Below are 24016 nucleotides of genomic sequence, written 5' to 3'. Positions count from 1 at the left end.
TGCATAAAAAAATATTTTGGTTTTCTTATTTTTCATAATTATATAATGCATATTACATTTTAAACAAACAAAACATGTTGAATGAGTAATTAGAATTGAACTCAATATGAAAAATCTAATTTGAATATGTAAATGTACTTTATTTCAAATTGAATATCACTTTGTAAGATTGAAGCAATATGGCAATGTCAATTTACTCATGTTTTACCTCACTGAATAATTTTGTACTGAAACTCAGGGCCGTACAGGCCATTTTGAGGTGAGAAAAGGGCACATCAACCTTGAAACACACAGTTGTTGTATAGAATATTATTTTACCTAAATGAATGAATAAAATTGAATTACAGCAGCAATAATAATGAAATGTATTTATTTCTATTATATATATTTATGTACATTTTTCAAAGAGGCTCATTGGGACAAATGTCTGTTGAAGCTGTAATAATGTGACCTAATAAAAGCTGAGATAATGTTAATGTTTAATAATGTCTCATAATCTTGCCAACAAATGTCTTTGCATATAAATATTACTCTAGATTGCAAAGAATGGTCATATAAACTGAAAAAAGTTATTTTTCTATGTCAACCTATGACTGCCTTGAAAAAATAATATTTATCTTTCTTTAGGTTTTTACTGATGGATTTACCTGTGGATTCAACAGGTATTATTTTCAAATTAAAAGGGCACAAAGAATACATTAGATTTTGAAGATGATATTGTATTTATATTACTGATTTTCTCAGTTGCTGTGTGTAACCTTTCACCCTTATATTCTTATAATATAGACACTTAAGGTGTTTTAATTTTAGATGCGAGTTCTTTTTTTGGGGGGGGGAAATATGAACTCAACACTGGACACGTTAGTCTTGCATTTGACCGCCCGAACCCCAATCAGCTCCCCCAAAGACAGCTTCATCAATGCACTGACCAAGAACATTGTGGCCATGCTTGTTTGGCTGACACTGAGCGTGCTGAATGGCAGCATGGTGAAGACCTTCCTGAAGCACAGCTTCTTCTACGACGACCCACGCTACATCATGTTCATCTGCATGGTGATCAACGACACCATCCAGCTGACCCTAGTGACCACCCTGTACGTGGTGAGCTACGTGTTCTTCAAGATCCTGGCCTCCGTCTGCTGCCCGCTGGTGATGACCGCTGTTCTGACCACCCGCGCCACTCCGCTCATCCTGGCCGGGATGGCCGTCGAGCGCTACTTGGCCATCTGCTTCCCGCTGCACTACCAGCAGATCTGCACCATCTCGCGCACCCTGCTCCTGGTGGCGGTAGTGCTCTTCCTCAGCGCCGCCATGCCGCTCACCGACCTCTTCATCACCCTGGCCAAGGAGCCCGTCGCCGTCTTCCGCGAATCCGTCTTCTGCGACCAGTACCAGCTGTTCAGGGACCGCGCCATCTACTACAAGAACTGCGCCTTCGACATCGTCTACTTCTCCTTCGTCTTCCTCACCCTGCTCTTCACCTACTGTAAGATAATGCTGGCCGCGCGGGCGGCCTCCTCGGACCTGGTGTCGGTGAGGAAGGCGCGGAACACCGTCCTGCTGCACGGCTTCCAGCTGCTGCTCTGCCTGCTGGCCTTTGTGGTGCCGTCCCTTCAGGCCCCGCTCATCGCGCTCTTCCCCCGGTTCGGCGTGGAGATCCGCTACATCAACTTCCTCCTGGTCTACATAATCCCGCGTTTCCTCAGCCCCATGATCTACGGCTTCAGGGACGAAAAGTTCCGCAAGTACTGGGCCAGGCACATCACGTGCCACACACAGAGGGTGAGGCCGGCCCTCAAATTCACTCAGAGGTGAAGCTGGGCTTCGGCTAAATACACTCGTCCATGCAAAAGCATATTATCGTTATGGCTCAAAAGCAGATTAATGTGTATCACATATCTTTTTGAAGCTGAAATGTCATATAAACTATGTATAAGCTATGTATGAATTGCCTTACATTGAAAATGAAGGACTCTTATCATCCCCACAGAACTACATCCCAGAGAATAGCAGTGGTTTAAAAAAAATATAAATAAAGTTATAGTCTTTCGTTTTGGAGAAAAGCTCACTGAAATGTTTTGAACCCAGGTATAGCCACACTTTTGCCACAGTCAAGCTCCCAAACAATCAAGAAAAAGCAGGGTTTTCAATATAATGATTACTGCATGTACTGCATATTTGACATCTAAATGCAATACAGTGTGTAAAATTAATTGAGTACATTTAATAATAATAATGGCTCTCATTTGTTGTCTTTTTCTTGCACTCAAAGCAGCAACTTACTGTAGTACTGACCTAGCCCATACTTGCTTAGCTTCAGCCCATCAGTAGGAGCAGGGAAAATGGCTGCTGGCAATAGAACATAAAGGAAAGTGAATAAATGCTTGGGTAGCTTGAGGGAACATACCCATTGGACCCCATTGGAATATTAATTGTGCACGTATGTACAGAATCATTTTATCATTTAGTAGGAGAGAGCGGGGTAAATTGTCACACTGGGAAGTTGTTACACTGTTCATTTTTCAAAAGTAAAAAAATGAATGTTCTTTCAAATATGTTTCAGATTTATACCTATTTTTTCCCTATTTTGGTGGCCAATTGTATTTCAATCACCCATGTATATTGAGGAAACATTGCTACAACCCTGCCGAGTCCCTCCCCCCACCCTCGGAGCAGCAGCCCAATTATATCGCTCCCTCAGTCCCTCAGGCACCAGCCATACTTGAATCTAGCAGGACCAGGGCGCAAACCCCGCTCCTCGGTGTGCAAGTGCATCGCAGGAAAATCAGAAGCCTTAGCCATGCGTCACCGTGGCGCATGAAATTAAAAAAAGGTCACAATTATCATTCTGTACTGAGTAGAGGGGAGAGTAGGGTGTCTTTTGATAGCTATATTAAGTTGACTATGAGATTTAGCCAAAATTAGCACACATTTCAGTTTTTTGGGCAAGTTGTCTCAATGACTTTGGGGCAAGTTGGCACATCGGACAACTTCACTCCACTATAAATTGCCACATAGAAGCTCAAACATCATTGTGATATTGCACAATCAGCTATTAGTTTTCTTATAATAACACTAATCTTGTTGTGAATACATTATTATATAGGTGCATCTCAAGAAATTTGAATATTCTTTTTTTTTTTCAGTAATGTTGTTCAAAAAGTTCAACTTTCATATATTCTAGATTCATTACACATAAAGTGAAATATTTCAAGCCTTTTTTTTGTTTTAATCTTGATGAATACAAAAATCCAGTTTCTCAAAATATTAGAATACTACATAAGACCAATCAAAAAAAAATTCATAATGCAGAAATGTCGACCTTCTGAAAAGTATGTTCATTCAAAACTTGGTCGGGGCTCCTAGATGAATGCATCAATGCGGTGTAGGGTCATCACACGGGTCGCCAAATAACAGGGATTTTACTCTCAGAAACTGGGGCGCCAATTAACATTATGTAGCAGTAGTGTGTGTGTGTTTGTGTGTGTGTGTGTGTGTGTATGTGTGCGCAAGCGCGTGTGTCCCTTAAACAAAGGTAAGGTAAGAGTAGCCAGCTTGGGTGGCTAGCTTGGGTAGCGTGGGAGTGTTAGTGTTAGCTGTGGAAAAAGACTACTTGCATAGCCTAAATATGCATATGCAAATGACAGCGAATCTATTCACATAACCAACTAACCGAATGCATTCAAACGATAACACAAAGCAAATAAAAAACACACAGATTCACAATATCAGTTAAGATTAAGCTAAACACTGGAATGTTCCCCCTCCGAGGAATCGCCACCTTAACGTGGTGGAGGGGTTTGTGTGTCCCGGTGATCCTGGGAGCTAGGTTGTCGGGGGCACTGTTAGCCCCCAGTAGGGTCTCCCAAGGCAAATTGGTCCCGGGGGAGGGGCCAGACTAAGAGCGATTCAAAGACTCCATGATACAGCCACACAATGACCCAGTTACCTCGCCCAGAAAAGGGAAACCGGGGCCCCCTGCTGGAGCCAGACCCGGGAGGGGAGCTCGTCGGCGAGCGTCTGGTGGCCGGGCCTAATCCCATGGGGCCCGGCCGGGCACAGCCCGAACTGGTCACGTGGGGTCGCCGCCCTGTGGGCTCACCACCTGCAGGGGTCGGCATCGGAGTCGGGTGCTTTGCCCAACGGGCAGTAGGCAAAGGCGGGGATCCGGGTGTGCTGATCCTTGGCGTCGCAGACTGGTTCTGGGGACGTGGAACGTCACCTCTCTGGTGGGGAAGGAACTGGAGCTAGTGCGGGAGGCAGAGCGGTACCAACTAGATATAGTTGGGCTCACCTCCACGCACAGCATTGGTTCCGGAACCAAACTCCTGGAGAGGGGCTGGACTCTGTTCTTTTCTGGAGTTGCTCAAGGTGAGAGGCGCCGAGCGGGTGTGGGGATACTCACAAGCCACCGGCTGAGCGCCACTGTGCTGGGGTTCCACCCGGGGAACGAGAGGGTCGCCTCTCTGCGACTACGTGTCGCTGGGGGGAAAGCTTGGACTGTCATTTGTGCTTATGCACCAAACGGCAGTTCAGAGTATCCGGCCTTCTTGGAGTCAATGGGCGGCATCATGGAAAGGGTGCCACCTGGAGACTCCATAGTTCTGCTGGGCGACTTCAACGCTCACATGGGCAATGATGGGAAACCTGGAGGGGGGTGATTGGGAGGAATGGCCTGCATGATCTGAACCCAAGCGGTGTTTTGTTATTGGACTTCTGTGCTGGTCATGGATTGTTCGAGCATAGGGTAGCTCGTAAGTGTATTTGGTATCAGAGCACCTTAGTCCAAAGATCGATGATTGACTTTGTGGTCGTATCATCAGACCTGCGGCCGTATGTCTTGGACACTCGGGTGAAGAGAGGAGCAGAGCTGTCAACTGATCACCACCAGGTGGTGAGTTGGATCAAGTGGCCGGGGAGGCTGCCGGACAGACCCGGAAGTTGCTGAGGTAGTCAAAAAGCTCCTCAGGGGCAAGTCACCGGGTGTGGATGAGATTCGCCCTGAGATGCTGAAGGCTCTGGACATTGTTGGACTGTCTTGGCTGACACACCTCTTCAGTGTCGCATGGAGGTCGGGGACAGTACCTGCAGAGTGGCAGACTGGGGTGGTGGTCCCCATTTTCAAGAAGGTGGACCGGAGGGTGTGCTCCAATTATCGGGGATCACACTCCTCAGCCTCCCTGGGAAAGCTTACTCTAGGGTGCTGGAAAGGAGGCTCCAACCGACGGTCAAACCTCGTATTCAGGAGGAGCAATGTGGCTTCCGTCCTGGTCGTGGAACAGTGGACCAGCTCTTTACCTTGGCAGGGTTGCTGGCGGGGGTCATGGGAGTTTGCCCATCCAGTCCACATGTGCTTTGTGGACTTGGAGAAGGCTTTCGACCGTATCCCCCGGGGAATCCTGTGGGGTGTACTGCGGGAGTATGGGGTACCGGAGCCGTTGTTACGAACCATCTCTGCTTTTTGCGGATGATGTGGTTCTGCTGGCTTCATCGGACCGTGACCTTCAGCACGCACTGGAGCGGTTTGCAGCCAAGTGTGAAGCGGCCGGGATGAGAGTCAGCACCTCCAAGTCTGAAACCATGGTTCTCTGCCGGAAAATGGTGGATTGCTCCCTCCGGGTTGGGAATGAGTCTTTGCCCCAAGTGAAGGAGTTCAAGTATCTTGGGGTCTTGTTCACGAGTGAGGGTAGAAGGAGCGTGAGATCGACAGGCGGATCGGTGCAGCATCAGCAGTAATGCGGGCGTTGGACCGGACCGTCGTGGTGAAGAGGGAGCTGAGCCGGAAGACGAAGCTCTCGATTTACTGGTCGAGCTTTGGGTAGTGACCGAAAGAACGAGATCGCGTATACAAGCGGCCGAAATGAGCTTCCTCCGTATGGTGGTAGAGCCGCTGCTCCTTCATGTCGAAAGGAGCCAATTGAGGTGGTTCGGGCATCTGATCAGGATGCATCCCGGGCGCCTCCCTTTGGAGGTTTTCCGGGCTCGTCCAACTGGGCGGAGACCCCGAGGGAGACCCAGAGCCCACTGGAGAGTTTATATATCTCTCCTGGCCTGGGAACGCCTCGGGATCCCCCAGGAGGAGCTAGAATGCGTTGCTGGGGAGAGGGACGCCTGGAATACCCAGCTTTGCCTACTGCCACCGCGACCCGACTCCGGATAAGCGGGTGATGATGGATGGATGGATGGACTGGAATGTTCGTTTAGTCTTACTGAGTCCATCCATATTGCTGGATCCAAAAGACATGCTGTCCTTGTAGAAGCAGCGATGGTGCAGTGAACCGTTGTCCTGGGCAGACGTGCAAAACTGGGATGTTCCGGTGGGCTGCGCAGTGTCGTCCGGTCCATTCGGTTCTGTAAAAAAAATGTCCGCTGGTCCGTTTGGAAAAGTTTGTTGCTGTAGTTTGTAGTGGTAAGCTGATGTAGTGGTTTGCACCACTTTCCACTCACTATAGGCCACTAAGTTGCCACTAAGTTACCGCAAGGTAAACTTTGTTTGTCCGTAGGCCTGGTGGTGCGCTGTAGAGGCCTGTAGTGAGGTGAAGGGAAGCGCCAAAGAGGGTCGAAAGAAGGGTCCAAAAAGTCCCAAAGTCCCAAGAGGGTGCCTTGCTCTTATATTGTGAAAGTTTATTGCTCCTGCTGTTACGGTATTGGCTTATTGTCATGCCGGGTGTACGTCGCAGAATTGTCCTGTGGGATTGTGTGAAATGTAGATTTGTGGTTCCTACAATGGCATGGCATGGAGTTAATCAGCCTGTGGCACGGCTGAGGTGTTATGGAAGCCCAGGTTGCTTTGATAGCGGCCTTCAGCTCGTCTGTATTGTTGGGTCTGGTGTCTCTCATCTTTTTGTTGACAATACCCCATATATCCTCTGTGGGGTTCAGGTCAGACGGTTTGCTGGCCAATCAAAAACAGTAATACCATGGTCAGCAAACCAGTTACTACCTCAGTCCTCCTTCGCTGCTGATGACTTTGCTGATTTCTTTCCATGAGAAGGTCACAGACATCTGCAGATCCTGTGCCCCTTCCCCTTCTAGGCCCATCCCTTCCTTTTCTACTTTCTCTCCCCTTACAGACTATGATGTTTCTCAACTCCTGCTCTCCCACCACCGTACAACCTGTGCCCTTGACCCTATCCCCTCTTCTCTCCTCCAGACGATCACACCTGACATCCTCCCATTTGTCACACTCCTTCCTGTCTTCTGGCTGCTTTCCATCATCCTCCAAGAGGGCCCACATCACCCCACTGCTAAAAAAGCCTGGACCCCTCTATCATCAAGAACAACCATCCAGAATCTCTTCTTCCTTTTCTATCTACATTACATTACATGTCATTTGGCAGACGCTATTATCCAGAGCGACGTACAGTTGATTAGACTAAGCAGGAGACAATTCTCCCCTGGAGCAATGCAGGGTTAAGGGCCTTGCTCAAGGGCCCAACGGCTGTGTGGATCTTATTGTGGCTACACCGGGGATTGAACCATCGACCTTGCGGGTCCTAGTCATGCACCTTAACCACTACGCTACAGGCCGCCCTATCTAAAACAATAGAACAAGCTGCTTCTAGTCAACTTTCTTCTTTCTTTTCTAAGAACACCCTGCTAGACCCCCATCAGTCTGGCTTCACACCTGGCCACTCGACAGAGACCATACTCCTCTCCGTCAGTGAATCACTCCATGCTGCACAAGCAGCCTCCCGCTCCTCTGTCCTCATTCTTCTAGACCTCACTGCTGCCTTTGACGCTGTGGATCACTCCATCGTCTTGTCCTCCCTGTCAGCTACGGGGATATGTGGCACAGCTCCTTCCAGGCTGCCTGGGCTGGCACAGTATCAACACCTCGGCCCCTTGCCGCAGGAGTTCCCCAGGGCTCAGTCCTAGGCCCGCTTCTTTTCTCTCTTTACACTTTTTCCCTTGGCCCTGTTATCAATGCTCATGGTCTTTCCTACCACTGCTATGCTGAAGACACACAACTCTTCATCTCATTCCCACCATCTGACACACAGGTTTCAGCTCGCATCTCTGCTTGCCTGAGTGACATCCAGAGCTGGATGGACAACCACCATCTAAAGCTCAACTGACTGAAATGATCTTCATTCCTGCTCTTACCTCTCCCCATCTGGATCTCTCCATTTCCCTAGGGGATACCTCACTGACGCCATCACTCAGTGCAAGGAACCTTGGCGTGGCAATAGACAACAGGCTGTCTCCGAGAACATTTCGGCAGTGACCCGGTCATGCAGGTTCCTCCTGTACAACATCCAGAGAATCAGCCCCTTTCTCATGCCCTATTCCACCCAGCTCCTGGTCCAAGCGATGGTTTTGTCCCGCGTGGACTACTGCAACTCCTGGCTGGCATCCCTGCATCTGCCATCAGACCCCTTCAACTTATCTAGAATGCAGCAGCTTGTCTGGTCTTCAACCTTCCCAAACACTCTCATGTCACAGTTAAGGGGTCAGCCCCATCTTACTTTCAAAAGATCATCAGACCCTACATGCCCTACAACTCCCGCTCACAACACGGTGGTGGAACAAACTCCCCGTGGAGGTCAGAAGAGCAGAATCTCTTCCCATCTTCATGTGCAGACTGAAGACCCACCTCTTCAAGCTGCACCTCTCCCTGTCCCTCCCTTCTGCCCTGTAAACCAAACTGTTGTCTTTATCTGTGTTATTTACTTGCGTATTACGATGATACCTTTTCTAGTTTTGCTTGGCTAGGTAAGCAGTTTACTGATGCATTTGCGTATTGTGGTATTACAATTTTTTTTTTAATAATACAAAAAAAAGACAAAAAACAAACAAACAAAAAAAGATCAAAAAGGCCCATGTCCTTATCTTTGCTGTACAGGGAGCAGTTTAAATTTTACTTCCCTCTAGGGTCTTTCAGTGACACTGACTCCAGCCTCAGTCCACTCCTTGTGAAGCTCCCCCAATTCTTTAATCGGCTTTGCTTGACAATCCTCTCAAGGCTGCGGTCATACCTGTTGTTTGTGCATCTTTTCCTACCACACTTTTCCCTTCCAGCCAACTTCCATGAATATGCTTTGATACAACACTCTGCGAACAGCCAGCCCTTTCAGCAATCACCTTCTGTGGTTTACCCTCCTTGTGAAGGGTGTCAGTGAGTGTCTTCTGGACAACTGGCAAGTAAGCAGTCTTCCCCATGATTGCCCGACCAAGTATTGAATGCATAAATAAACATAGTTTTCAGAAGGTCAACATTTCTGTATTATAAATCCTTTTTTGATTGGTCTTATGTAATATTCTAATATTTTGAGATACTGGATTATCATGAGCTGTAAGCTTCATCATCAAGCTTAAAATATTTTACTTTATGTGTAATGAATCTAGAATATATGAAAGTTTGAATTAAATTATGAAGAAAAAAAAAAGTTTTCCAGGTATTCTAATTTTTTGAGATGCACCTGTATATACAGTCAGGTCCATAAATATTGGGACATCGACACAATTCTCCTCTTTTTGGCTCTATACACCACCACAATGGATTTTCGAAATGAAACAAACAAGATATGCTTTAACTGCAGACTTTCAGCTTTAATTTGAGGGTATTTACATCCAAATCAGGTGAACAGTGTAGGAATTACAACAGTTTCTATATGTGCCTCCCACTTTTTAAGGGACCAAACGTAATGGGACAATTGGCTGCTCAGCTGTTCCATGGCCAGGCCTGTGTTGTTCCCTCATTATCTCATTTACAAGGAGCAGATAAAAGGTCTAGAGTTAATTTCATGTGTGCTATTTGCATTTGGAATCTGTTGCTGTCAACTCTCAATATGAGATCCAAAGAGCTGTCACTATCAGTGAAGCAAGCCGTCATTAGGCTGAAAAATCGAAACAAACCCATCAGAGAGATGGCAAAAACATTAGGTGTGGCCAAATCAACTGTTTGGAACATTCATAAAAACAAAGAACGCACCGGTGAGCTCAGCAACACCGGAAGACCCGGAAAACAACTGTGGTGGATGACAGAAGAATTCTTTCCCTGGTGAAGAAAAACCCCTTCACAACAGTTGGCCAGAGGTAGGTGTATGTGTGTCAAAGTCAACAATCAAGAGAAGACTTCACCAGTGAATACTGGTGAATACAGAGGGTTCACCACAAGATGTAAACCATTGGTGCGCCTCAAAAACAGGAAGACCAGATTAGAGTTTGCCAAACAACATCTAAAAAAGCTTTTACAGTTCTGGAACAACATCCTATGGACAGATGAGTCAAAGATCAACTTGTACCAGAATGATGGGAAGAGAAGAGTATGGAGAAGGAAAGGAACTGCTCATGATCCAAAACATACTACCTCATCAGTGAAGCATGGTGGTGGTAGTGTCATTGGCGTGGGCATGTATGGTTGCTGATGGAACTGGTTCCCTTGTATTTATTGATGATGTGACTGATGTGAAAAGCAGCAGGATGAATTCTGAAGTGTTTTGGGCAATATTATCTGCTCATATTCAGCCAAATGCTTCAGAACTCATTGGACGGCGCTTCACAGTGCAGATGGACAATGACCCGAAGCATACTGTGAAAGCAACCAAAGAGTTTTTTAAGGCAAAGAAGTGGAATGTTATGCAATGGCCAAGTCAATCACCTGACCTGAATCCGATTGAACATGCATTTCACTTGCTGAACACAAAACTGAAGGGAAAATGCCCCAAGAACAAGCAGGAACTGAAGACAGTTGCAGTAGAGGCCTGGTAGAGCATCACCAGGGATGAAACCCAGCGTCTGGTGATGTCTATGTGTTCCAGACTTCAGGCTGTAATTGACTGCAAAGGATTTGTAACCAAGTATTAAAAAGTAAAAGTTTGATTTATGATTGTTATTTTGTCCCATTACTTTTGGTCCCTTAAAAAGTGGGAGGCACATATACAAACTGATGTAATTCCTACACCGTTCACCTGATTTGGGTGTAAATACCCTCAAATTAAAGCTGAAAGTCTGCAGTTAAAGGACATCTTGTTTGTTTAATTTAAAATTGTGTCGATGTCCCAATATTTATGGACCTGACTGTATGTATAGCAGCAGATATATCCCTGCACTACGCAAGGCAGGGTTTTAGTCTGACTGGCTTTTTGAGTCTGACTATCAAATTGATGCTTCTACCCAGGACCAGGCAATATCTGCATGCTAGATCTGTGAATCTGACTCTGAAGAGTTTGATTAGTCAGATAATGCCCCAGTGTCCTGGGGGGATGGGGATTGTTGGGGGATGTCCAATGTGACAACTTACCTGACATAGTGTGACAAGTTACCCACTGATGAGACAAGCTGTCACAAATGCACACCCTCATACCTGTCCATAACTCTGTACTGAAATAAGATATAATGAATGCAAAATATGTGCTTGAAACATTCTTTCATTTGGTATTACATTTATTCCATTCCAAGAAACGTAAGAGAGAGTGAAATGTGTGAAAATATGCCCTACGATTTTGTACTACAATTATTTCTCTTATGAGTTAGCTTTGTTGCTGCTCCTGTATTTCTTAGCTTCTAATGAGAAGAATTGTCTCCCTTTCAAAAATGCAACCAAATTAACTTTTAAAGTAAATCTCAAATGGCCCCACATGGCCATACACAAAACATAAATAACATGACTACTCTATATAAGCCAGTCACAGTGTCCCACCCTCACTTGTCTGAGAAGAAGTCTGAGGTAGGTTTCTCTGAAACTCAACTTTCAGTCATCACGGTGGCTACCTGCTCAAAACATTTTTGACTGATTATCCCTTATCACTGACAATGTTTAATTTATGTTTTAATCTGTTTTTTAAGGATGAGGATATTCTAAGAATGGTGGAATAAGTTAAAGACAGTAATTAAAAAAATAATACCAATGTTCAAACGACATGATAATGGTATATAAATAGCTAATATGGAAATATAAAGAAAATCTATTTAGAATGAAAATAACAAAATAATACATTAGTCATTTATGCTATCAGTTGTGAAGATAAACTAATTTGTTTGTGCAAATATAGATGGAGAGTTTTTTGTGATTAATAGTTGATCGATAATTGCTTCTGTTATGTATGCAGTATGCATAAGGCTATTTTGTCAGTTAAAAATGATTTATCTGAAAATGATCATTACAGAAACATCAGTTTACTGTAATTTTACTTTTGAAAAATTTGAAAATTTCTTCTGGGATTAAAATAAAAACAGTGCCAGCATTTTGTTTGTTTAACAACTGCATTTTCACAGACAAACGGACCGATATGAACTCAACATGGGACCATATGGACATGTTTAAAGATGCTTTCATCAAGAACTTTGTTCTTGTTTTCGTGGCGATAATCTTCAACTACATCAGTGGGACATTAGTGTTCATCTTCTTCACCAACCAGATATTCTACACTGAGCCGAGGTATATACTCTACTTTAACATGGTGATTAATGACATGGTCATGCTGACATTAACAGTGGCTATACATGTTGGATCCTATATTTGGCCACTTTTCAAAATGCCAGTCTGCTGCATTGTAACTATAATAAGTCTTATCACCCACATGAACACCCCCCTGAATCTGGCCGGCATGGCCATTGAGCGCTACATCGCCATCTGTGACCCTCTGCACCACGCTGAGGTCTGCACTGTACGCAGAACCTACATCGCCCTAGCCATCACCTGGGGTGTGGCAGCCGTGCCTGCATTTTCGGACCTCGTAATTACACTCGCAATGCAACCACTTAGTTTCTTTTCCACTGCTATTCTTTGTTTTATCTCCAATGTGTTCACTACACCATACCATGAAGTCAGAGTTACAGCAGTGCAAGTTATTTACATTTCTTTTGTGTGGCTAACTTTGATCTATACTTATTTTAGAGTCCTGTTCGTAGCGAAAACCGCCAGTACAGATCCCATTTCTGCCCAAAAAGCTCACAACACAATCCTGTTGCATGCTTTGCAGGTAATGCTGAGCATGCTGTCTTACGTCACCCCTTGGTGCAATGCATTTCTCCTGCAGTCATTTCCTGAGCAGAGGACGACGATACTCTTCTTAACTTTTTTCATTGGGAGTGTTTTACCACGCCTCTTAAGTCCATTGGTCTATGGAATTAGGGACCAGAAGTTGTTTATGTATATGAAAGGATATTTCCCGTGTAGATTGTCTGTTGTAAAGGTGAGACCAACTTAATCCTGGTCTACATGTGAGAGCTCAAAAGAAATACTCCTACTTACTTTCTTCTTCATATTACATGTAGAAATGAGGCTCAACCAAAAAAAATTACAACTAAAATTCTATACTGAATCCTGGCTGTCAAGGGTGCACCTTTGTTCTAATTCGTATCCATCCTATCCAAAGACAATCCGTGACAAATTTCCATTTGCCAAGTTTCAGGGCCTCTATTGCTGTGTTCCATCATGCTGTCTATTGCAAATGACTTTTACAAATATTCTGTGTCTAAAGTTATGTTATTAAGCATAAGGTTGTAAATGTCACTTTCAGTGTTCATATATTATGTGAACACATCAAATGTAGAAATGAATGTTTAAAAAGATATTATATATTTTGACGCCTCTGAGGTACTGCTGCCATGCTTCACTTCGGTGTGATGTTTCAAATGCCAACCAGTTGGGTGATACTTCCATCTGATTTGTTAGGGTCTACTAAATAACCAATCAGAAGAATGTTGTGTACATCATTCATTAACACAGAAAAAAAAACACATGTCAGAAATAGCTATGCGTGGCTTAAAGAACAGAAGTTCACATTATGCTGTATTTTAAATAATAACATGACGAGAGGAGATTTTTTAACTGATCAATTTACTGATCAAAAGACTGAGGCAAATCAACAGGCTGCTAATTGACTAAAGTGTGAAAATATGATCACTAAAACTAGCTCAAAGTAAATAACACTAAATATTTGGAAGCATATCCCTTGCTTGCAATAACTGTGTCAAGCCTGCCATCCATTGTGTAAGGGTGTGGGTTTGGTCAGCACTGTGTACAGAGTGGCTGCATTGCTACTGTAGGAATTTGGTCCTTTGTGAAGTAAAACAAGTAGTCCGATATTCAGGTTAGCAACAATGTATTAAGATAGCAAAAATAGTCTTTAATTACAGTATGAAGCATACCGGGTAAAAGCAAGGCAGTTCAATTACAAAATCATGTTACAAAGGAATTAGCTTTTATGCCTCAAACCTCCAGATGTAAAATACAGGTAGTTGTCCCTGATTGGGTGATAGGCAGATGAATATACATTATCTTGTAGGCATATGATGTGACCAAGGAAACCGAATGGTCATTGTCAACAAAGCAGACAGTGAACCCCCTTTGATCACTCAGTATGGGCTTCCTAACCCCCCTTTATCATTCAGTATGGGCTTCCTAACCCCCTTTGATCATTCAGTATGATTGAGGTGTTAGGTGACCACCCAAGAACAATGAAGCAGGTATTCTGTATTCCCTACACTACGCACATCATTGTGTATAGTAGTATGTTCAGAGGCACACGCAGTCCTAAACATAGGTGGGGTGTCTGCGTCACTCTGCAATTACACCACCAAAACGCCAGTTTTCACCGGGCATTATATCACATAATCATTGGCAATTAATGATATGATTCTTACTTCCGTTAAATTAACGGCAGCTGAAAACAGCGGTGGAGTTTGCAAATAACTAAAAGAGCTTGTCCACAAGTACAAGTACACAACGAGCTGGACATTTTGTTTTAGTTATACTTCATGAACACAATTTTAATTGCTTAAAGGTACCATAGGTAATTTAGGACTGAGAGAGAAATTGCAACAACAAACAACCTCAGACCACAACACTGTTTAAGCTTCCCACAGTCGATGAATATAACGCGTTATTATACAGTTCAGTGCTCTCGTGCACTGTTTTGGACAGCTGACACTGACAAAAGCAACAGAGCCTGCCGTCTTTTCATAGTGTTCTCGTAAGAAAATGTTCGCCGAACAGGTGACTTTATGAAATTTTGAATTTGTTGTGCAACACAACACTATTTATATATTTTTTTCTTTTTGAAGTTTTCGCTCTAGCTAACCAACTATATTGTGAGCAAGAAAGTCATTTGGCTACGTAACTAGCTATAGAAGTAAGATATAAAAGTCCACTACAAACGATGCAACTGTAAGTAGTTTGAGAGGAATAAAGGTTTAGCTAAACACAGATTATTGAACACGTAAAGAGATAAAAGGAACGTGAAGCTGCCTAAATTGCACTCCAGGCAAGTGATCACTGAAACGCTGTATACTATTGCCTATCTAGTTAAAAAACCATACCAGCGAATATCTATTTCTAGTTAGCTGCCCGAATGTACAAATATCCACCTGAAGCACAACCCTACTGCAATCGCGACTATGTTCGTATTGCCTATATTTTATCATAAGTGGCTAACTACAGCTAATTTGCTTGTTGCTAGCGATAAGAAACTTGTATGGTTTCAGAATTAGATATGTAATCTTTGCTTGGATAATAAGCAGTAGTATACAGCTTCAGTGATCGCTTGTCTGGAGTGCAATTTGGGCAGCTACACAGGAATTAGCCCCCACGCCATTGGCTGTGGCAGTTAGAGCCAATTTTCAACCAATGAGCTTGAATACTTGTACAGCTGTACAATGTTTTGATACAGAGTGACAGCCCAACAAATGTACACTTTGAAACCCAAATTTAAGGACTAGAAACGCAGGCAGAGGGTGAATAAATATGTCAGTGAGCCTTTTTCAATGATAGGAAGGGATTTACAATGGTCTTGTAACAATGTTTTACCACAAAACTCTTACCTATTTTACCTTTAACACACTGAAATAACGTGTGTAATGTTTTAAGCCTCCATGAGCTAGCCAGCTAAATTGCTTGTAATTACGCATTAAGTAATCACTTTACTTTCACTCTGACATCTTATTGCCTTAAAAGTGCGTCTCAATCGCGTGCTGCGAAAGCACTTCCGAAGTCGCATTTTTTAAAGGACAGATTACTAATCAGGCATCAACTTGATGATCAAGTCAGCTGATTTCAGTTTCGGACACAGCCACAGGGATCAATGGCGGAGCATCCGTAAATGCATAATGCGATGCTCACAAGCAGACCAGTTGCTATGGTCTATGTCGCCGGATGTGTAGTTACATTTCTGGCGATGTAGGCATTAGGCTCCCTAATGCAACCCTACCTTTGTAAACAGAAAATAGAAAACAAAAGTAATAGCATGAAGACACTTTTTTCAGGCTGCTTAATTCAGTTGTTGTTTGTTTCTGGGGGTTTTCTCTTCAATCTCCTCTTCAGGAGGTGAAATGCATGCTCAACTGGCTTAAGGTCTGGTGATTGACTTGGCCAGTCTAGAACCTTCCACTTTTTCTCCCTAATGAAGTCCTTTGTTGTATTGGCAGTGTGTTTTGGGTCATTGTCTTGCTGCATGGTGATGTTCCTCCCAGTTAGTTTGGACACATTTCTCCATAAGTTGGCACAGTATGTTTTTGTAGACTTCTGAATTCACCCTGCTGCTACCATGATGGGATACATTTTCAATAAAGATTAGTGAGCCCACTCCAGAAGCAGCCATGCAAGCCCAAGTCATGACACTTCCTCCACCCTGCTTCACAGATGAGCTTGTATGTATTGGATCTTGAGCAGATCCCTTCTTTCTCCACACTTTGGCCTTTTCATCACTTTGGTAGAGGTTAATCTTGGTGTCATCAGTCCATAAAACTTTGTTCCAGAAGTTTTGTGGCTCATCTCTGTACTTCTTTGCAAACTGTTATCTAGCCTTCCGATTCTTACTACTGATGAGTGGTTTGCATATTGTGGAATAGCCTCTATATTGCTGCTCTCTTCTCCGAATGGTTGATTGAGATACCTTCACGCCTACTCTGTGGAAATTGTTTGTGATGTCACGGACTGATGTTTTGGGGTTTTTCTTCACAGCTTCTTCTGTTGTTTTTCATGGTCGACCTGTTCGATGTCTGTTGCTCAGAACGCCAGCGGTTTCTTTCTTTTTCAGGACATTCAAAGTTGTTGTTCAAGCTATCCCTAATCACCCAGGTTTAAAATGCATTATGCTGTAGAACTGCAAAGATAAGCAACTTATTAGATTTTATATAAATATCTAATAACATGTCAAAATGATATAAAATAAATAAATGTAAATAAAGATAATCAATGTCATAAAAACGAAATATGATTGCTGAAGCAAAATGATGATTAGGGTCATATCCCATGTTAGAGCTCCAGCCTGTGGAGAATAGAACTAGAATAGAACAGACCTCCGATAGCTAAAGAAAAACAGAAGAAGAATGAGTTAGCTGAACACCCGACGCGTTCATGCGAGCTGCAAAGAAAGTTGATTTAAGATTACAGATTAGTACGAAACAGATTGATCGAGTTCGACGAGTTCCTTGTGTGGATTCAACGATCACGTTTCACTGAAGGAAAAGAAGATGGCGATCCTCTCACGAGAAGAACATTCAGCAATACCTGTGCGATGAGATCAACGGATTTTCACACTGGAGATCTAGCATCGTTGAATGAACAGAGTTATTGAAAGGAACTGAGAAAATTGAGAGACTGAAATTAAGAAAAGAAGAAAAGAAACTGAAAGTGAATTATTCTTCTTTGGATATTGAATTGTTTGAACTGTATAGTGTTAACAGAGGCAATATTTATTTTAGGTTAAAAGGCTTAATTCATATTAATAAAGGTGTATGATAAGAGCTTTGAATAATCTATTTACAGCAAACTTAATACTGGAAGTAAAATAGAAATAAAAATAAAACAGGAATAATAGTTTAGTTTAATTAATGCAAAAATAGGATTCAATTAGATATCAAAATAAACTAGACATAAATATAATAAATTGTTTGAGACTGAAACTGTTTCATATTGTGATTAAATAGTGATTTAAATTTCTGATCAAAGTATAGATGAGTAACTATCCAGATATTCTGATATGAGAAACCAAATCAAACTAAAAATAGTTTATTTTCCTTTAAGTTTATATGTAAATGTGTAAAAAGAAGAAATCCTTCTGGTTTTGTAATACAGAAACCTTCTCATGAACAAGTGTGTGTGTGTGTGTGTGTGTGTGTGTGTGTGTGTGTATGTGTGCTTATTATTAGCTCCTGCAAACCTAGATCTTCTGATTTGGCCTATGATACAGATTGTTGTTTTATGCCATGTTACTATTATATTGTCATTAGTATCAGTGTGACAGTGAGATACCTGAAAATAAAATCTGAAAATCTGTCATCTCCTGTACATCTTTTGACCTCAAACTCAATTATCTTCAGTGTATAGCAAAAACAAAGGGATTGGCCTTGCTATTCCAATAGTTTTAGAGGGGACTGTACATATAGTTTAGAGAAGCAGATACAGCCCTGGACAACACAAGACACTCTGAAGAGTTTGATTAGTCAGATAAATGTAGAACTGTCACAATGTCCTGCTGTTGTTCAATTCCGAGATAGTTACCCACTGATGGGACAAGCTGCCACAAGTGCACACCCTCTACATACCTGTTTCTAACTCTGTACTGAAATAAGATGTGAAGATGTAATGAATACACAATATGTGACTGAGACATTCTTTCCTTTGGTATGACATTTATTCCATTGTGATGTATTGCGCCCAAGAAACGTAAGAGAGAGTGAAATGTGTCACAATATGCCCCGCTCTCCCCTACTATTTTGCACTGCAATCTTTTCTCTTATGAGTTAGCTTTATTGCTACTGCTGTATGTTTTAGCTTCTAATGAGCAGAATAGTCTCCCTTTCAAAAATGCAGCCTAATTAACTTTTAAAGTGAATCTCAAATGGCCCCACATCTTCAGTCTTTTACCGAGCATTCCCCAATAGAGGCATACACAAAACATAAATAACATGACTACTCTATATAAGCCAGTCACAGTGTCCCATTCTCACTTCTCTGAGAAGAAGTCAGGTAAGTTTCTCTGAAACTCAACTTTCAGTCATCACCATGGCTACCTGCTCAAAACATTTTGGACTGATTTTCATTTATGTTTTAATCTGTTTAAGGATAAGGATATTCTAAGAATGGTGGAACAAGTGAAAGATGTCAATTAAACAAAATAATACCAATGTTAAAACAACATTACAATGGTACATAAATAGCTAATATGAATCTATAAAGAAAAGCTATTTAGAATGAAACATAATACATCAGTCAGTAGTTATTAGATGAGAAGATATACTAATTTGTTAGTGCAAATATAGATGGAGAAGTTTTTGTGATTTATATTTGATGATCAATAATTGCTTCTGTGTTGTATGCAGTATTCATATGGCTACTTAATCAGCTAGAAATGATGTATCTGAAAATGATAACGCATCAGTTTACTGTGATTATACTTGAAATACTACCACGCATTTTCAGCAGCACGTATTTAGAAGAATCTTTGGAATTAAAATACATTTTAAAAATCATGTTGCTGAGGGAAATCTCAGAATGTAGTATTTTCCACTGTCCTGAAATCATTTGCTATTGTAAAAAATGTGGTTACTTTTTGCCCCTAATGTTAGTCCTCTCCTTTCTTTCCACTGTTTCTTTATTAACCTCATCCATGAGCATAGGCAGGGGGAAAGGCAGCATATTTGTTAGTTGATTAAAATAAAAACAGTGCCAGCATTTTGTTTAACAACAACTGCCTTTTCACAGACAAACGGACCAATATGAACTCAACATGGGACCGTATGGACACGTTTAAAGATGCTTTCATCAAGAACTTCATTCTGGTTTTCATGGCCATAATCATGAACTACATCAATGGGACGTTAGTGTCCATCTTCTTCACCAACCAGATATTCTACACTGAGCCGAGGTATATACTCTACTTTAACATGGTGATTAATGACATGGTCATGCTGACATTAACAGTGGCTATACATGTTGGATCCTATATTTGGCCACTTTTCAAAATGCCAGTCTGCTGCATTGTAATTATAATAAGTCTTATCACCCACATGAACACCCCCCTGAATCTGGCTGGCATGGCCATTGAGCGCTACATCGCCATCTGTGACCCTCTGCACCACGCTGAGGTCTGCACTGTACGCAGAACCTACATCGCCCTAGCCATCACCTGGGGTGTGGCAGCCGTGCCTGCGTTTTCGGACCTCGTAATTACACTCGCAACGCAACCACTTAGTTTCTTTTCCACTGCTATTCTTTGTTTTGTCACCAATGTGTTCACTACACCATACCATAAGGCCAGAGTTGCAGCAGTGCAAGGTATTTACATTTCTTTTGTGTGGCTAACTTTGATCTATACTTATTTTAGAGTCCTGTTTGCAGCAAAAGCCGCCAGTACAGATCCCATTTCTGCCCAAAAAGCTCGCAACACAATCCTGTTGCATGCTTTGCAGGTAATGCTGTGCATGCTGTCTTATGTCACCCCTTGGTGCAATGCATTTTTCCTGCAGACATTTCCTGAGCAGAGAACGACGATACTCTTCTCAACTTTTTTCATTGCGAGTGTTTTACCACGACTCTTAAGTCCATTGGTCTATGGAATTAGGGACCAGATGTTGTTTATGTATATCAAGGGATATTTCTTGTGCAGATTGTCTATTGTAAAGGTGAGATCAACTTAAACCCGGTCTGCATGTGAGAGCTCAAAAAGAATGTTCAATTGCCTGTCCCTCCAAAAGATATTGTGTGGTGGAGAGACAATAATGGAAAATGTATGTTACACAAGTGTACCAGCAAGATGAACCCCTTCAGATTTATTTTCCAGCTATGGATCTACTATCTATATTATATATTATAGATTATACATGTAGAAATGAGGCTCAGACAAAAAAATGACAACTAAATTCTACAATCACCAACTATCTGAATCCTGGCTGTCAAGGGTACACCTTTGTTCTCATTCTCATCCATATTATCCAAACACAATCCCTCAAATTTCCATCTGCCAGTAGTTTCAGGGCCTCTATTGCTGTGTTCTCTCATGCTGTCTATTGCAAATGACTTTTAGAAATATTCTGTCTAAAGTTATGTTATTAAGCATAAGGTTTTAAATGTCATTTTCAGTGTTCATATATTATGTTAACACATCAAATGTAGAAATTAATGTTTAAAAATATACATAATGCTGTTATAAAAGTGCCTCTGAGGTACTGCTGCCATACTTCACTTCGGTTTGACTTTTTCAAATGCCAACCAGTTGGGTGATACTTCCATCTGATTGATTAGTTAGGGTCTACTAAAAAAGACTGTTGTGTACATCATTCATTAACATAGAAGAAAAACACATTGTCAAAAAAAGCTATGCATGGCGTAAAAATAGAAGTTCACATTGTGCTGTATTTTAAATAATAACATGAAGAGAAGAGATTTTTTACCTGATCAATTTGCTGATCAAAAGTCTGAGGCAAATCAACGGGCTGCTAATTGACTAAAGTGTGACAACATGATCACGAAAACTAACTAAAAGTAAATAACACTATTTGGTAGCATATCCCTTGCTTGCGGGTTCGGTCAGCACTGTGTACAGTGGCTGCATCGCTACGCACATCATTTTGTATAGTAGTATGTTCAGAGGCACACACAGTCCTAAACATAGCGGAAGGAACAGTAAAGCCTGATTTATACTTCCGCGTTGAATCTACGCAGAGCCTACGGCGTCACCTACGCAAGTGGCCTTCGCCATTGTGAGCATTTATACTTGTGTGCTGGGGTGTCTGCGTCGCTCTGCAATTACAGTGCGAAAAAATTTTGCCAGGCATTATATCCCATAATCATTTGCAATTAACTGTATGATTCTTATTTCTGTTAAATTAACGGCAGCTGAAAACAGCGACTGGAAAAGAGCTTGTCCACGAGTTCAAGTACACAATGAGCTGGACATTTTGTTTTAGTTATACTTGAACACAATTTTAATTGCTTAAAGGTACAATAGGTAATTTCGGACTCCTAACAGCCAAGAGAGGAGTTGCAACAACAAACAACCTCAGACCTAACACTGTTTAAGCTTCCCACTGTCGATGAATATAACGCGTTATTATACAGTTCAGTTTTGGACAGCTGACACTGACAAAAGCAACAGAGCCTACCATCTTTTCATAGTGTTCTCGTAAGAATATGTTCACTGAACAGGTGACTTTATGAAATTTTTAATTTGTTGTGCTACACAACACTATTTATATATTTTTTATTTTTGAAGTTTTCGCTTTAGCTAACCAACTATATTGTGAGCAATCAAGTTATTTGGCTACATAACTAGCTGGCTATATAACTAAGATATGAAAGTCTGATGCAACTGTGAGTATTGTAAGTTTGAAAGGAATAAAAGCTAAACACATTATTGAACAAGTAAAGAGATGAAAGGAACGTGAAGCTGCCTAAATTGCACTCCAGACAAGCGATCACTGAACTCTGTATACTATTGCTTATCTAGTTAAAAAAACCATACCAGCTAATAGCTATTTCTAGTTAGCTGCCCGAATGTACAAATATCCACCTGAAGTGCAACTCTTGTGCAATCGCCTCTATGTTCGTATTGCCTATATTTCATTGTAAGTGGATATTTGTAAATTCATCAAGCTAACTACAGCTAATTTGCTTGTTGTTACCGATAACAAACTGGTATGGTTTTAGAATTAGATATGTAGTCTTTGCTTGGATAATTAGCAATAGTATACAGAGTTTCAGTGATCGCTTGTCTGGAGTGCAATCTGGGCAGCTACACAGGACTACACAATTACACGCCATTGGCTGTGGCAGTTAGAACCACTTTTCAACCAATGAACTTGAATACTTGTACAGTTGTACAATGGTTTGATGCAGGGTGACGGCCAAACAAATGAATTTAAGGACTACAAAACACAGGCAGAGGGTGTTGGCATTGAGCCCTTTTCAATGATAGGAATAATAAGAATAATTACAAGAAGGTCTTGTAACAATGTTTTAACACAAAAATATTACCTATTGTACCTTTAGCACACTGAAATAAGGTGTATCATGTTTTAAGCCTCCGTGAGCTAGCCAGCTAAATTGCTTGTAATTACACATCACATAATCACTTAACTTTCACAGACATCTTTCTGCCTTAAAAGTGCATCTCAATCGCTTGCTGCGATCGCACTTCCGAGGTCACATTTTTTACGGACAGATTACTAATCAGACAACAAGGCATCAAGTCAACTGATTTCAGTTTCGGACACAGTCACAGGTGACTGAAACTGATCAATAGGGGAGCAGCCGGAAATGCACAATGCGATGCTACCAAGCAGACCAATCACAGTTACGGTCTGCGTCACCGCAAAGTGTAATTATATTTCTGGAGATTTGCGCATCAGGCTACGCTGTAGGCTACGGCGTAGGGAACGCGGCTACGTGTAAGCTACGCCATAGGCCTGATTTATACTTCTGCGTTAAATCTACACAGAGGCTAAAGCGTAGCGTTCCCTACGCCGTAGCCTACAGTGTAACCTGATGTGATGGGAACGTTCATTCATTTCGGTGAGCCGGATCTTTTGGCTCCGTTCAAAATATTTGTTTGTTCAGCTCACTTGTCAGCTCACCCAGTCTATTTGCGGAATTGATTTAACATTCCCCCTTTTAATATTCATTTCGTAAAACGTGTAAACCGCAACCAAAGTGTAATTGGTTAAATTACCATAATCATTATCCCTCCTTAAGACAGTATTTCTAGACGCCACTTGTTGCCCTGTTGTTGCATAGCCTATTAATCCGAGGAAAATAAAACTAACTAACTTTACATTTTTTGTATTGCACCCAGACAGCGATCACATCTGGCCCGAAGTCAGGCGGTACCGGCACAGATTCCGTCTGGCGTCACTTACTATGCGGGCAGCTGGTCAATACATTAAACATCTGTTTAGTGATACTGCACAAAAGTAATCTGCTGAGTAGCCAAAATAATACATCAGCTATGAATAGCATTAATCAACGTTTTTATCTTCCAAAGCTTCATTTCAGGTTTCTTGAGGAATTGTAAGCTATGAGACATTTATGTTAAAGTTCAATTACATAGGCTACAATTACATTGTATATAAT

The 24016-nt window shown here is 42.0% G+C and overlaps 3 protein-coding genes across 3 annotated transcripts; all 3 read left to right on the top strand.

Annotated features, from left to right (window-relative positions):
- The first annotated feature begins 900 nt into the window (after positions 1-900).
- On the top strand, positions 901-1815 carry LOC133109455 (odorant receptor 131-2-like). The gene has a single exon (XM_061218777.1). The coding sequence runs from the start codon at positions 946-948 to the stop codon at positions 1813-1815; it is 870 nt and encodes a 289-aa protein (XP_061074761.1). The 5' UTR covers positions 901-945.
- Positions 1816-12233: 10418 nt separating this feature from the next.
- Positions 12234-13154, top strand: LOC133109624 (odorant receptor 131-2-like). Its single transcript, XM_061219043.1, has one exon. The coding sequence runs from the start codon at positions 12234-12236 to the stop codon at positions 13152-13154; it is 921 nt and encodes a 306-aa protein (XP_061075027.1).
- Positions 13155-19665: 6511 nt separating this feature from the next.
- Positions 19666-20586, top strand: LOC133109454 (odorant receptor 131-2-like). The gene has a single exon (XM_061218776.1). The coding sequence runs from the start codon at positions 19666-19668 to the stop codon at positions 20584-20586; it is 921 nt and encodes a 306-aa protein (XP_061074760.1).
- The last annotated feature ends 3430 nt before the right edge of the window (positions 20587-24016 follow it).

This window comes from Conger conger, chromosome 14 (assembly GCF_963514075.1).
Source record: "Conger conger chromosome 14, fConCon1.1, whole genome shotgun sequence".
Classification (NCBI taxonomy): domain Eukaryota; kingdom Metazoa; phylum Chordata; class Actinopteri; order Anguilliformes; family Congridae; genus Conger; species Conger conger.
The sequence above is the reverse complement of the archived record's forward strand: the minus strand, read 5'-3'. Positions and strand labels throughout refer to the sequence as shown.